The 13,138-nt window shown below is 53.1% G+C and overlaps 1 protein-coding gene across 2 annotated transcripts; it reads left to right on the top strand.

Annotated features, from left to right (window-relative positions):
* Positions 1–812: 812 nt before the first annotated feature.
* RAP2B (RAP2B, member of RAS oncogene family) lies at positions 813–5,673 on the top strand. Of its 2 annotated transcripts, XM_086843916.1 has the most exons (3): positions 813–1,701; positions 3,455–3,536; positions 3,715–5,673. In XM_086843916.1, the coding sequence occupies exon 1, from the start codon at positions 1,055–1,057 to the stop codon at positions 1,604–1,606; it is 552 nt and encodes a 183-aa protein (XP_086700042.1). In that variant the 5' UTR covers positions 813–1,054; the 3' UTR covers positions 1,607–1,701; positions 3,455–3,536; positions 3,715–5,673. The 2 variants fall into 2 exon arrangements, with proteins under 2 accessions (XP_086700042.1, XP_086700043.1); XM_086843917.1 differs by having other exon boundaries at positions 845–1,701; positions 3,455–5,673.
* Positions 5,674–13,138: the final 7,465 nt, after the last annotated feature.

The following is a 13,138-nucleotide window of genomic DNA, read 5'->3' as shown; positions in this document are numbered from 1 at the left end:
GCCACCAAGTGCCAGCAGCGGCAACATCTGCCAGCGGCCACATCTCCCGCCGGAGCCATCGGTCGGTGCCGCTCCGCAGCACGGGAAGCCGGGAGCGGGGGCAGCCGGGCCCGCGGAGCCTCCGGGGCCAGCGGGGAGCGCTGCGGGCACCCCGGCTCCGGCTCCCCGCGTCCCGGGGCACGGCCCGGCCCGGGCAGGGCACCGGAACGGCGGCACCGGGGTGGGGCACCCGCACTGCCCGTCCCACCCCGGCACCACGGCAGCGCTGGCTGCGGGACCCCCGGGCCGGGAGGGGACCCGCGGTGATCCCGGTCCCGATCCCGGTTCCGATCCCGGTGCCGGGCCAGGAGGGCACGCGCGGTGATCCCGATCCCAATCCCGATCCCGGTTCCGATCCCGGTTCCGGGCCAGGAGGGCACGCGCGGTGATCCCGATCCCAATCCCGATCCCAATCCCGATCCCGGTTCCGATCCCGGTTCCGGGCCAGGAGGGCACGCGCGGTGATCCCGATCCAAATCCCGATCCCAACCCCGATCCCAATCCCGATCCCAATCCCGATCCCGGTTCCGATCCCGGTTCCGGGCCAGGAGGGCACGCGCGATGATCCCGAGCGCGGCGCGGCCCCGCGGGGGGCGGGGTCACACATGCAGGGCGGGGCGCGGGCGCCAATGGGAGCGGACGGCGCCACACCGCAGCCAATGGGCGAAGGCGGCCCGCGCGCCGCAGCCAATGGGAACGGGGCGGGCCGCGCGCCGCAGCCAATGGGCGGGGCGGGCCGCCATGGGCCGCGGCAGCGCTGTCCCGCCGCCGCGCCGGGGCCGGGGCCGGTAACGGCAGCGCTGCCGCCCTCTCTCCCGCCCTCCTCATCCTCATCCCCTTCCTCCTGCTCCTCGGCGCTGCCCGGCGCCGGGGCTGTCCTGGCGCCGGTCCGCAAGGCGCGGCCGCATCTTCCCCGCCCCGGCGCGGGGCCGTCCCTCGTCCCCTCCCTCCCTCCGCCCCGTCCCCGCCCGCCGCGGCAGCCCCGAGCGGGAGGCGGCGGAGGGAGGCGGGAGCCATGCGGGAGTACAAGGTGGTGGTGCTGGGCTCGGGCGGCGTGGGCAAGTCCGCCCTTACCGTGCAGTTCGTGACCGGCTCGTTCATCGAGAAGTATGACCCCACCATCGAGGACTTCTACCGCAAGGAGATCGAGGTGGACTCGTCCCCGTCCGTGCTGGAGATCCTGGACACGGCGGGCACCGAGCAGTTCGCCTCCATGCGGGACCTCTACATCAAGAACGGGCAGGGCTTCATCCTGGTGTACAGCCTGGTGAACCAGCAGAGCTTCCAGGACATCAAGCCCATGCGGGACCAGATCATCCGCGTCAAGAGGTACGAGCGGGTGCCCATGATCCTGGTGGGCAACAAGGTGGACCTGGAAGGCGAGCGCGAGGTTTCCTTCGGGGAGGGCAAAGCGCTGGCCGAGGAGTGGAGCTGCCCCTTCATGGAGACCTCGGCCAAAAACAAAGCCTCGGTGGACGAGCTGTTCGCCGAGATCGTCAGGCAGATGAACTACGCGGCGCAGCCCAACGGGGACGAGCCGTGCTGCGCCTCCTGCGCCATCCTCTGAGGGCGGCGGCGGCCCCGCGCCCCGGCGGACACGCTCGGGGACAAAACATCGGGGAAAAAATTTCATCGTGGTGGAAATGTGGCTTTTCTCGGCATGTACGTTTCGTCCAGTCTTGGTCATGGCATATTTCCTGTCAGTGTCGGCGGCGGGCGCGGGAGCAGCCGGTCCCGCCGCTCGGGGAGCGGAGCCACGCGGGGAACCCGCCCGGGACAGCCCCGGGGAGCCCGGCCAGGAGCGGGGCCCTCAGCCCGGTCAGCCCCGGGGAGCGGGGCCCTCAGCTCGGGGAGCGGTGCCCTCAGCCCGGGGAGCCCCGGGGAGCGGTGCCCTCAGCCCCGGGAAGCCCCGGGGAGCGGTGCCCTCAGCCCGGGGAGCCCGGCCAGGAGCGGGGCCCTCAGCCCGGACAGCACCGGGGAGCGGTGCCCGAAGCCCCGGGAAGCCCCGGGGAGCGGTGCCCTCAGCCCGGGGAGCGGTGCCCTCAGCCCGGGGAGCCCCGGGGAGCGCTGCCCTCAGCCCGGGGAGCCCCGGGGAGCGGGGCCCTCAGCCCCGGGGAGCCCCGGGGAGCGCTGCCCTCAGCCCGGGGAGCGGTGCCCTCAGCCCGGGGAGCCCCGGGGAGCGCTGCCCTCAGCCCGGGGAGCGGTGCCCTCAGCCCCGGGGAGCGGTGCCCTCAGCCCCGGGGAGCCCCGGGGAGCGGTGCCCTCAGCCCGGGGAGCCGGGCCCGGCCCGGCACCGCTCCCCGCGGTCTCTATGCAAGCGGGCGGCGGTGCGGGGCCGTCCCGCCCGGAGAGTTGCACATGGAACTGGGACTGTGACCCGATCGGTGCTGCCAGGCACGGGGCGCCGGGCAGCGCCGCCGATATCCCTGGAATAATGCTCTATTTTGTTTACCTGCTGTATCGGATGGGAGTTTGCAGGAGAGTGGTAGCGTGGTGGTTTTTCTCCTGGTTTTGTTTGTTTTGTTTTTTGTTTTGTTTTTTTTTTTTTTCTTAATCAGCTGTGAAAATGTTACAAATCTGCACAATTTTTTAGGTGTGCGTGTGTGTGTGATTTCGTTGTGGTTTTGGTTTTTCCTTTGGCGGGGAGGGGGGGCGGTGGTGCTTTTTGTGCCGAGGGGTTTTGGGTTTGGGTTGGCAATACCTGATTTTGATGACTAACTCTCTCAAGTGCAAAGACTTCCCATGAGCGATGCAGGGCCAAGAGCAGCCCTGTGTCTGTAGAGTGCCTTCAAAACTCAGCTGTTCCAGCCGGTGCCAACCTGTGAAAGCTCCACAGAATCCCATTATCTACTACTCCAAAAACTACTTAACAGTTTCCTTGCAGTAATCACACCGAGCAAGCCAGGACAAAAGGGCCTATTGTTAGTGGAATTTATTTCTTACTTCCATCTGAGCCTTTTAACTGTTATTTCCATGTCTTGCAAGTTCGGGCTTCATTTACTTCAAATTTACAAGAATTTAGCCTTTTGGGATTTTGGGGGTGAGGGCTTTTTTTTTTTTTGGTTCTCTTTCCCTTTGATTTTGTCGTGGGATGTGCCTCCAGTCAGCAAAGAAGGAAATCTTATCGTTGTGATGTACCAAGAAAATTCTAACAACTGTCATTTTAATTGCGGACATGCATTGAAGAGATGTCTATCCATTTTAAGAATTTTAATACAGATGCTGTTTTTTAGAAAACAACTTTGTGCATTGTTATGTATCACATGAAACACTGACTTTCACACAGGCTCTTAATCCAGATTTATATCTCAATAGCCGTGGAAGCTGGAGGGGTCGATTTAGCTAAGAGCAATGGTTAAAAAAGGCAAACCACAAGATTGCTGTTTTACCTAATATTTAGTCATTTTTGATGCAGGTTTTTGCTTGTGTTCAGGCCCTGGCCCAGGGTGATGCCAAGCTGTGAGAAGAAGGCTGTGCTCAGAGGCAGCTTTAAGCAGGTAGTATGGGCTTACTGCAACAGGCCCCATAAAATTAGGCCATTTTCCCTCCTGGAAGCAGCATGGTTTATTGGGGTGAAGTTCTAAAGGTCAATTATTTATGAAATTTTAGCTTTTAGTCTCATTGCATTATCACTTTAAAATGATAAACCAGACCTTTTTGTTTTCTGGTTTGCAGAGGGGCTGGGGCGGGAGGAGACCTGTGCCTACCATCAGCTGGAAGATCCAAGGAGCTTGTTTACCTGCTTCCTTCCTCTCTTTGCCCCTTCTTTAAAGGTCTGCACACAAAACCTGCAACACTGTTTTTCCTTCCCCCCCATATCCCAAGAAGTCTTGAAATTATCTTACATCTCAAAAACAAGGGTTGAGCGATGATGTGTAATGTAAAGGGGTTTTTAACCCGGCCAACTGAAAAGTAACTGCCATGATTCCTCTGGGAATCTGGTAATTTCTCCTATTTTAGGTGGGAAAACTTCGTGCCTCAGCCCTGGAAAATGAGTGTGTAGTGTCAGTTTGATGCTACCTTTTGAAATCCTGCTGACTGAAATGAAATTGCCATTTGTGCTTTAGTCAGACTTGGATACTTCTTGTAGCGTCAAGTATCTACTGAAAATTTGTAGCAGGCTGTGTGCTGTTAGGGTGTTTCTGCTCCTGAGCTCAGGTGTGTCCTTCCAGCAGGGACCAGTCAGTGGGGCTGTGTCAGTCTGGGTGATAGCGAAGAACAGAGAGGGCTGGAGAAGCAGCCCCAGTGCTGGCTCCCTCGCTGCTGCCTGGGCTCTCCCTCTAACACACACGTTAATTTACCCCCGTTTTTAAGTGGAAATTGAAAACCGCGTCGCAGCTCATCCTCCAGAAATTCCTAAAAGTTCATTAGAAGCCAGGGGACTCCCATGCTGGGAGGACAGGGGACTAGCACTGACAGAAGGGATTCCTTTTAACCCAAGTACTGCATTGAAAGCTAAGGAAGCTTGACTGCTGCCACAATCTGCAGCTTACAAACTGCATGTCTGATGTTAAAAAGAAGTAAATTTACATCTCAGTTACTGCCATGGTTCAATTTTGCCTTAAATTCAATTGGAATGTGCAGTTTTAGCACCCAGCAGGCCTCGCTCTAGATCAGTGCACTGGCAGCAGCTTGCTCTGGTTGATAAAAGCAGGTATTTATTTATTTATTGTGCCAGGAGCCAGCAGATCCCTCACATTCCCCAGTGCCTCTTTCCCCACTGCCTGAGCTGTGCTTGAGGAATAAAGCAAAAGTGGGTGTAGCACACAGAGTCCAGCTTTGCTCAGCCTGGCAGAGGCAGCCAGCTGAGCTCTGTGCTGTGCTGGGCCTTTCTGTGGTACATTCTAGTTCTGGCCAAAAAGGTGTATTTGTTAAACAGTGAAGCATTCATTTAAGCAGCCATGGCACTGGTCTGATCAGGGTTTTGAATGTGTTTAGGCATTCCATGTTCTCTGTGACTGGTGAGGACAGTACAAAGTGTAGAGCTCAGTAGTCTGATCTTCCAAATACTCTGAAGTGTTTTGGTGCTTGTTAAACATAGGCCTTGTCTATAAAAAGTCTGAAAAAAATCATCCTGCTTTAACTTGACTGAGTGATGAAAGCTATATTAGCTTCGACACTTGAGGGAAATGTTGTATCAATATAAAGGTACTCTTTATTCCTTTTCCCTGTGGGAATATGTTACACCCGTGTCAATACAGAGGTGGTATATCACTCTTTTCACAGTGAGACTTGCAAATATTTACTTGTTTTGGAAGAAAAATTACATTCCCGGCCAAAATACTTCCTGACATTGCAGAAATTGTGTAAACAAGGCCTTGGTTTAAGGCTGGTCTTGTGACCACATATTTTGCTGTATATAATGATTGTATTTTTAAAACTCCAAGCTTGTTCTATTGCAAGAAAGCGTGTCTGGCATCCCGGTGTCCGTGACTGTAATGTGTGCTCAGCCCCAGGCCCAAAGCAATGTGCTTCTGCTCGACACGATGCTCAGGATTTGCTGATCTGATGGTGCTGGAGCTGATGTGGAACTGTGGGATCCTGGTGGTTCTGCTTCTCTCAAAAGAATGTACGACAAGTTGTTTGCAAAGGGCATTTTAAATAAAGGGCAGCTGGCTCTTTATGACTTCCTCACTTGGGTACTCATTGTGTGCAGGTGTTGTTCGGGGTCAGATTTCCTCGAGGACTGACAAAATGCAGAAACTTGCATGTTCTTTCAGAACTTTGTGCTAAAAGGAGTGGCACACGTGCATGGATGGCTCCCACAAGGTAAATGGAAACAGCTGGAGCTCTGCTGCCATCGGAAGCTCTGTCCCCGTCCAGGTTTGTACAGCAACCCAGGCGCCTTCTGAGTGAGCCCTCGCTCTCCCCTTGGGCAGAGCTGTTCCTGTTCTGGTCAGATCTGAGACCTGCTCGAGAAGCAAACGTGTATGAGCTCAGTTCCAAGGGGAAATGGTTTTAAATATCGATATTCATAGCTTCCAGCCTGTTCCTACAGTGTTTACAGCCTTGTGCTAAATGTGTGTGTCAAAGACTCTCCTTCCTGTCACATTGCTACAAGGTTTGAGAACCTCCTTTTTGCAGGAATCCAGCATCTGCCCAAACTGTACAACTTTGTGTTTGGGGCTGACAGTCTTTGGTAACCGTGTGTGCAGCAGATGAGAGGGATTTGAAAGCAAACTTGTAGTGCAAAAAGCCAAAGATATTCAAGTGAGCTGTAGTGATGAGAAATGGAGTGCAAGTGTGTTGCTGGGGCTGCATGTATTGGGGTTTCATTTAATTTTTGTGTTTTAATTTGTGTAGAGTTTGCTAGTCTGTAATCAAAATTCTTGCTGTGTTTCCTAAGGGAGTGTGTGTGTGTGTGTGTGTGTGAGATCTGACTTCACTGGGAGTGGAATCAGAATTCCTCCCTTTCCACAGATGATCTCAGTGATCTCAGTTCTGGACCATTCCTTATGGAACAGTCATTATGGTGCTGAAGGAGCCCCCAGCAAATCCTGCTCAATGATGATGAGCAGGGATGTTTGTGCAGAAAGCTCCAGAACAGCCATCACATTTTCTCTGTGGCTGTTCTAAATTTCTGAAGGGTACAAGTGCTCCAGCCAGCTGGGGCTGCTTTGCTGCTGTCCATGCCAGAGGTGCATATGGTGCATGAAGCAAGAACTCAAATCCTTAATCTGCACTATCCAACAAGTCCCAGGTCCTACATAAACCATTGTAAAATTAGAAGTCAGTTAACTAGAACTTGCAAGTTGTTCAAGTAAGTCTTAAAATATTGAAAGCAGCTGTTCTGTATTGACTCTATTTTTAGTTTTGGCAGTCTTGGGTCTTTGGGAGGTTTGGGTGAAGAGCAGACTGATCAAGAAGCCATAGCTTTGTTTTGTAGTCCTTGACAGAGAGAGATTTTTAGGAAAATGGTGCCTGACATGTAATTTCAGCTTCAATGATTTAAACCCCATTTATTTCTACAAAGTTCTGTAAGGGACCATTATAAAAAGTGCTAAGTTAATAGATTTGATGTCCAGGTACAGACAGATCCCAGATGTTTCTCCTCTGCTTGACAGACCAATAATGATTGTGCAAAAAATGCTGCAGCAATGAGACTGGACAGAATGATCAAAAAATTGCTACAGTTTTTGTCTTTTGATACAATCATGTTAATTTATTACACTAAGATGAAAGGAGATGTTTTAGGTTGCTTTTGAGGATGATTGTAAATGGACTTCTGGGTGAAAACTAATCTGAAATTAAATTGGCTGTTTTTCCCTCTGAATCAGGATTGCAAAAGGTACAGGTCAGTATTTATAGCAGATGTGCCTTCCCAGTTTCCCATTTGTGGGTACATTCATCTAATTCTTTGTCTCTATAGTTTTCCTACAGTTATCCCAATTTCAGCAATCCAGGGGACAGGTATTGCATCCACTCCTGTCCAGAGACGTAGCTTGAAAGAGAAATCTCTGCAGATATTCCAAAAACACGTTCTGTGGAAGCATAAAATAAGTACATTCTGGAGATCAAGACTGCATGTTTCCATGCTCCTTATGAACACAAAATGTGCCTTGTGTTTCCCTTCCTCTGCTGGGTGCTGGTGGTGCCTTCCCCAGCGGTGCTGCCGGGGGCTCCTGAGCTGGGGCTGGAGGAGCAAGCTCAGATGATGAAATCCTGGCTGGGCAGGGTGGGGATCTGCCAAGGAGGACTGGGGGTGATGTGTGGGGTGATGTGTGGGGTGGGGGAAGCAGGACACGCAGAGCCAGGTTCCCCAAATGCCAGACATGGTGTGGTGGGGCTGGGAGCTGGGGAGATGGGCTCCATTCTTCTGTTTTGGGTAGAAAACATCCTTTTGTGTGTGTCTTATGGATTTACTGGGTTTTTTCCCTCCTTACATTGCTAAGCTGATTCCAAAGTGCAAAAAACATTTGTCCAACGTGTGCTCTCCACCAGGGATGAGTTTGATGTTTAGACTGAGCTTCCCTACACCACTAATCAGCAAAATCTCTTTTAAGCTGTGTGGAACTTTCTGGTGATGATTGTTGCAATGTGACTCAGGGGACTTGGGATCTGTGTGTGCTGAAGGATGAGATTAGTGATAATTTTATCCCCTGAATGAACTACAGCAGTATCACGTACCCCCATTTCATATGGGGAGTTGGCCAAGTTTACTGATGATTACCAAAGTTAAGATGAAAGCATGCTAACAAAGTGCTTGAGTAATTGTGTTTCTAATGTTTGCAATCTTGATTTCCCTTCTTTTTTGGGATACTCTGCTGCATCCCAGATCGGCTGTCTATTTTCTGCTGGGTTTTTTGTTTCAAATGTTATGTTTGCTTTAGTGTGGGTTTTGCTTTCCCCTTGTTGGTTGTTGGATCTTTTGGTTTCTCCTCTAATTAAAGGGAAAAATAGAGAGGAGATTCAATCTGAGTTGTTGTATAGCACAGGCTGCACAGATTCCAGAAATACATGCCATGTCTCCACATATTTTTGCAATAAAGTTTAAGGAGAATGCTGTATGCTTAAGGTATTTCTAAGGCCTGGACTCTCAGCAGAGAAACAGCTTGGAAAAGATTATTACCAAAAGAACTGGGTCAGCCTGGAGTGAATTAGAGTTCACAGATACTGAGGCATTTATTCCCTTACAGTATTACTGTACTTCAGCCTGTGCAGTGGCAGTTACAGATTGCTGAGCATAAATATTTATGCATATGTACAAAGTTGTATCTGGTATCCACAACTTGGGAAACATCCACATTTTTCTACTTCTAGCACAGAAAATTAGGAACTGTGTGTCTGCACTCACTGACTATCAGGCCAGTAGCATAAGAAAATGAGGTGTTTATTTAGCCAATAATAAGCACCTAAAATGAGTTTTCTGGATTCTCTTCAAGCACTTTTGACCTGGCACAGATTAGTTCAGCATTGCTAAACCAGAAGGTCCCCATGGTGATTAAAGGTGAGGCCTTGACCTGTCGGACCTGTCTGCTTTGTGGCAGCTCGGTCTGTGGGTAAGCCAGGCTTGTGTCACCTCTGTGTCCTTGTGATGGGGACAGGGAGCCAAACCTGCCTGATGAACTGCTGAGAGCCCAGGGACAGAATATTCCTGGACTCCTTACAGGCTTTAGGAGGCTGGGGTTGCTCGATGTGCAGCTCTTCCAGGTGTGCTGAGACACTGAGGCATCGCTCCTGTTTTCAGCACTCACTAGTTAACAGCAATTAACTGACGAGGAACTGGAGTTCATTTGGAAAACATGTTTGTGCATACTCACATGGAGACATAAACTGTGTTATTCCAGGATGTAAACACACCTAAGCAAATGTGTTTGGTGTCCCCACTGCCAACAATAGAATTGTTAATATAAATTCATGACTGAAGTTCTGTTTGTGCACTGACTTAACACTGTTTGAATTAGAACTTGACATATTCTTTCATTCTGTGGATGTGTGTCCCTAATAATCCCCATTGAAATCAGAGCCTTATTTAGGCAAATTTAACCACAGCCTCAATTTAAATATTTCACATGAACCTGCTAGTGTGATTTTTTTTTCCCCAAAAAGTTCTAATTTCATTATAAAAGGAAGCCTTTCTTCCCCTGTGCCTGTAGCTGAATTCTCAATTGTCTATAGTGTAAACTTCAACTTATTTTTATCCCTTTCTATAGGTGATTTTACCCTGAGTTGACACTGGGTTCATGTAAATTGTGACTCTATCTTGAAATGCCAACAGGTGTATTACATTTTTTTTATGTGTTTGTTTCAAAAGGCAAATTGTGTGGAGCAGTGGCAGTGGTGGCCAGGCAGGAAGAGAAGGGTTTGGAGCCTGGTGGGGTGAGCAGCCCTGAGGAACATCCCCTCGGAGCAGGGATGGGGGCTGCATCCCAAGCGCTGCCTCTGCAGCTGCTCGCTGCTCAATCAAAGAGCACAAGTTACACAGAGCCGTCACTTGATTTTTTCTGATTTTTCAGTGGCTGCCAAGAGCTACATAAGCCCCTGAGCTATGTCAGAACTGGAGGGAGAACAAAGGTGCCCTGAGTTTGCCTTTCCCTCCTGCCCTGCTGCCTCCTCTGCACCCGGGAGCTTTGTGAGCCTCTGTGGGTCACTGCAGGGGTGTGTGGTCACATAGATGAAAACATACATGTTTCAAAACTAAAAACCCCCAGTTTTCAGCTCTATGCTTCAGGAAGCAAGACTGCTGCGTTGCCTTGGTGTAAGTACTAGACTGTAGAAACTTCTCAGAAGGAAGGATGAGTTTCTTTGGGTGGCCCCACCCTCCCCTCTGAATAAAACTGGATATACTCTCTGGGATCCAGAGGTGGGATGGAAAACGTATGATGTGAGTAGGCTAAAAATTGAATTAATTAGAAACTCTTACAATTTTTAGTCACTTGAAACGGGGTCAATTTCAAATCAATCTCTTTGCAAGATGAAACACACTGACTTGAAAATGGGCTTTTGTGGTAGTACATCACAGCACTTACCAAATTAACAAAGGGCTGAGCCAGCAGGTAACGAGGTACTCAGCTGGGGCTGAGCTTTCTTACAAGGGCAGGTATTATTTTTAAGTCTAATAACTACCCTCGTGGAAAAAGCAAATTATTTTTTTTAAACCATCAGGAAAGGTTCAATGTGAAAAACAGTGATTGCAGGACTCAGGGAGGATTATGGTAATTTATTACAATTAATTCAATGCAAAACAGATTATAGATCACTGTGCTTCACCATCTTGTGGAAAATCTAGCATTCAAAATGTAGCATAATCAGATTTTGATTTATGCAAACTCTCTCTAGGAGACACTACACTGGTCTCTTGTTTTGCAGCGATGGGAAGCCGATGTTTCCCTGAGGATGTTTCCAGCGAGGCTGGGCTGTGGGAGGGCAGAACTGTGCCCACCGAGCAGGGCAGCTCTGGCAGGGCAGTTCTGGCAGGGCAGTTCCTGTAGGGCAGCTCTGGCAGGGCAGCTCCGGCAGGGCAGCTCTGGCAGGGCAGCTCCGGCAGGGCAGTTCTGGCAGGGCAGCTCTGGCAGGGCAGTTCTGGCAGGGCAGTTCTGGCAGGGCAGTTCCTGCAGGGCAGTTCCTGCAGGGCAGCTCCTGCAGGGCAGCTCTGGCAGGGCAGCTCTGGCAGGGCAGCTCTGGCAGGGCAGCTCTGGCCGGGCAGTTCCTGCAGGGCAGCTCCTGCAGGGCAGCTCCTGCAGGGCAGCTCTGGCAGGGCAGCTCTGGCAGGGCAGAACTGTGCCCACCGAGCAGGGCAGCTCTGGCCGGGCAGTTCCTGCAGGGCAGCTCCTGCAGGGCAGCTCCTGCAGGGCAGCTCTGGCAGGGCAGCTCTGGCAGGGCAGAACTGTGCCCACCGAGCAGGGCAGCTCTGGCAGGGCAGTTCCTGCAGGGCAGTTCCTGCAGGGCAGCTCCGGCAGGGCAGCTCTGGCAGGGCAGCTCTGGCAGGGCAGCTCCGGCAGGGCAGTTCCTGCAGGGCAGTTCTGGCAGGGCAGCTCTGGCAGGGCAGCTCTGGCAGGGCAGTTCCTGCAGGGCAGTTCCTGCAGGGCAGCTCTGGCAGGGCAGCTCTGGCAGGGCAGCTCCGGCAGGGCAGCTCCGGCAGGGCAGCTCTGGCAGGGCAGTTCCTGCAGGGCAGTTCCTGTAGGGCAGCTCTGGCAGGGCAGCTCCGGCAGGGCAGCTCTGGCAGGGCAGTTCTGGCAGGGCAGCTCTGGCAGGGCAGCTCTGGCAGGGCAGTTCCTGCAGGGCAGCTCTGGCAGGGCAGCTCCGGCAGGGCAGCTCTGGCAGGGCAGTTCCTGCAGGGCAGCTCTGGCAGGGCAGTTCCTGCAGGGCAGTTCCTGCAGGGCAGCTCCGGCAGGGCAGCTCTGGCAGGGCAGTTCCTGCAGGGCAGCTCCGGCAGGGCAGTTCCTGCAGGGCAGCTCCGGCAGGGCAGCTCTGGCAGGGCAGCTCTGGCAGGGCAGCTCTGGCAGGGCAGTTCCTGCAGGGCAGCTCTGGCAGGGCAGCTCTGGCAGGGCAGCTCTGGCAGGGCAGCTCCGGCAGGGCAGTTCCTGCAGGGCAGCTCTGGCAGGGCAGCTCTGGCAGGGCAGTTCCTGCAGGGCAGCTCTGGCAGGGCAGCTCTGGCAGGGCAGTTCCTGTAGGGCAGCTCTGGCAGGGCAGCTCTGGCAGGGCAGTTCCTGCAGGGCAGTTCCTGTAGGGCAGCTCTGGCAGGGCAGCTCCGGCAGGGCAGTTCCTGCAGGGCAGCTCCGGCAGGGCAGTTCCTGCAGGGCAGCTCTGGCAGGGCAGCTCTGGCAGGGCAGTTCCTGCAGGGCAGCTCTGGCAGGGCAGCTCTGGCAGGGCAGTTCCTGCAGGGCAGCTCTGGCAGGGCAGCTCTGGCAGCCTCTCCCGGGTGTCCCCCAGAGCCCGGGGCTGTGCTCAGCAGCCGCTGTTGGCCCCGGGAAGTTCTCACCTTCTCCAGCTCGGTGCTTTCCAGCGCAGCTCGGGGGGCCGAGGGCAGAGCAGCGCTGCTCCGGCTGCTCCGTGTCCCCTGCTCTGCTCCCCACTCCCTGCTCGTGTCCCCTCCCTGCGGCTCTGCAGGGGAAGAGACTGAAGAGCTGGGGACACTGCTCTGACCTCGGCTGCCTCAGATCTCCCCCTTCACACACAGACAGGACAGACACACACACAGGGTGTGTCACACACACAGACACACACACACACACACACACACACAGACACACAGACACACACAGACACACACACACAGACACACACACAGACACACACAGACACACACACAGACACAGGGTGTGCCACACACACAGACACACACACACACACGGTGTGTCACACACACACACACAGAGACACACACACACACAGGGTGTGTCACACACACACACACACACACAGACACACACAGACACACACACAGACACACACAGACACACACACACACACACACACAGGGTGTGCCACACACACAGACACACACACACACAGACACACACACACACAGACACACACAGACACACACACAGACACACACACACAGACACACACACACACACACACACAGACACACACACACACACACACACACACACACACACACACACACACAGAGGGTGTGTCACACACACACCCA

The sequence above is a fragment of the Cyanistes caeruleus genome, chromosome 10 (assembly GCF_971803275.1).
Source record: "Cyanistes caeruleus chromosome 10, bCyaCae1.hap1.1, whole genome shotgun sequence".
Taxonomy (NCBI): Eukaryota; Metazoa; Chordata; class Aves; order Passeriformes; family Paridae; genus Cyanistes; species Cyanistes caeruleus.
This window is presented reverse-complemented; position numbering and strand designations above follow the sequence as displayed.

What these genes read in the sequence shown, in the direction of transcription:
- RAP2B (XM_086843916.1), top strand. Translation starts at nt 1,055, where the DNA reads ATGCGGGAGTACAAGGTGGTGGTGCTGGGCTCGGGCGGCGTGGGCAAG.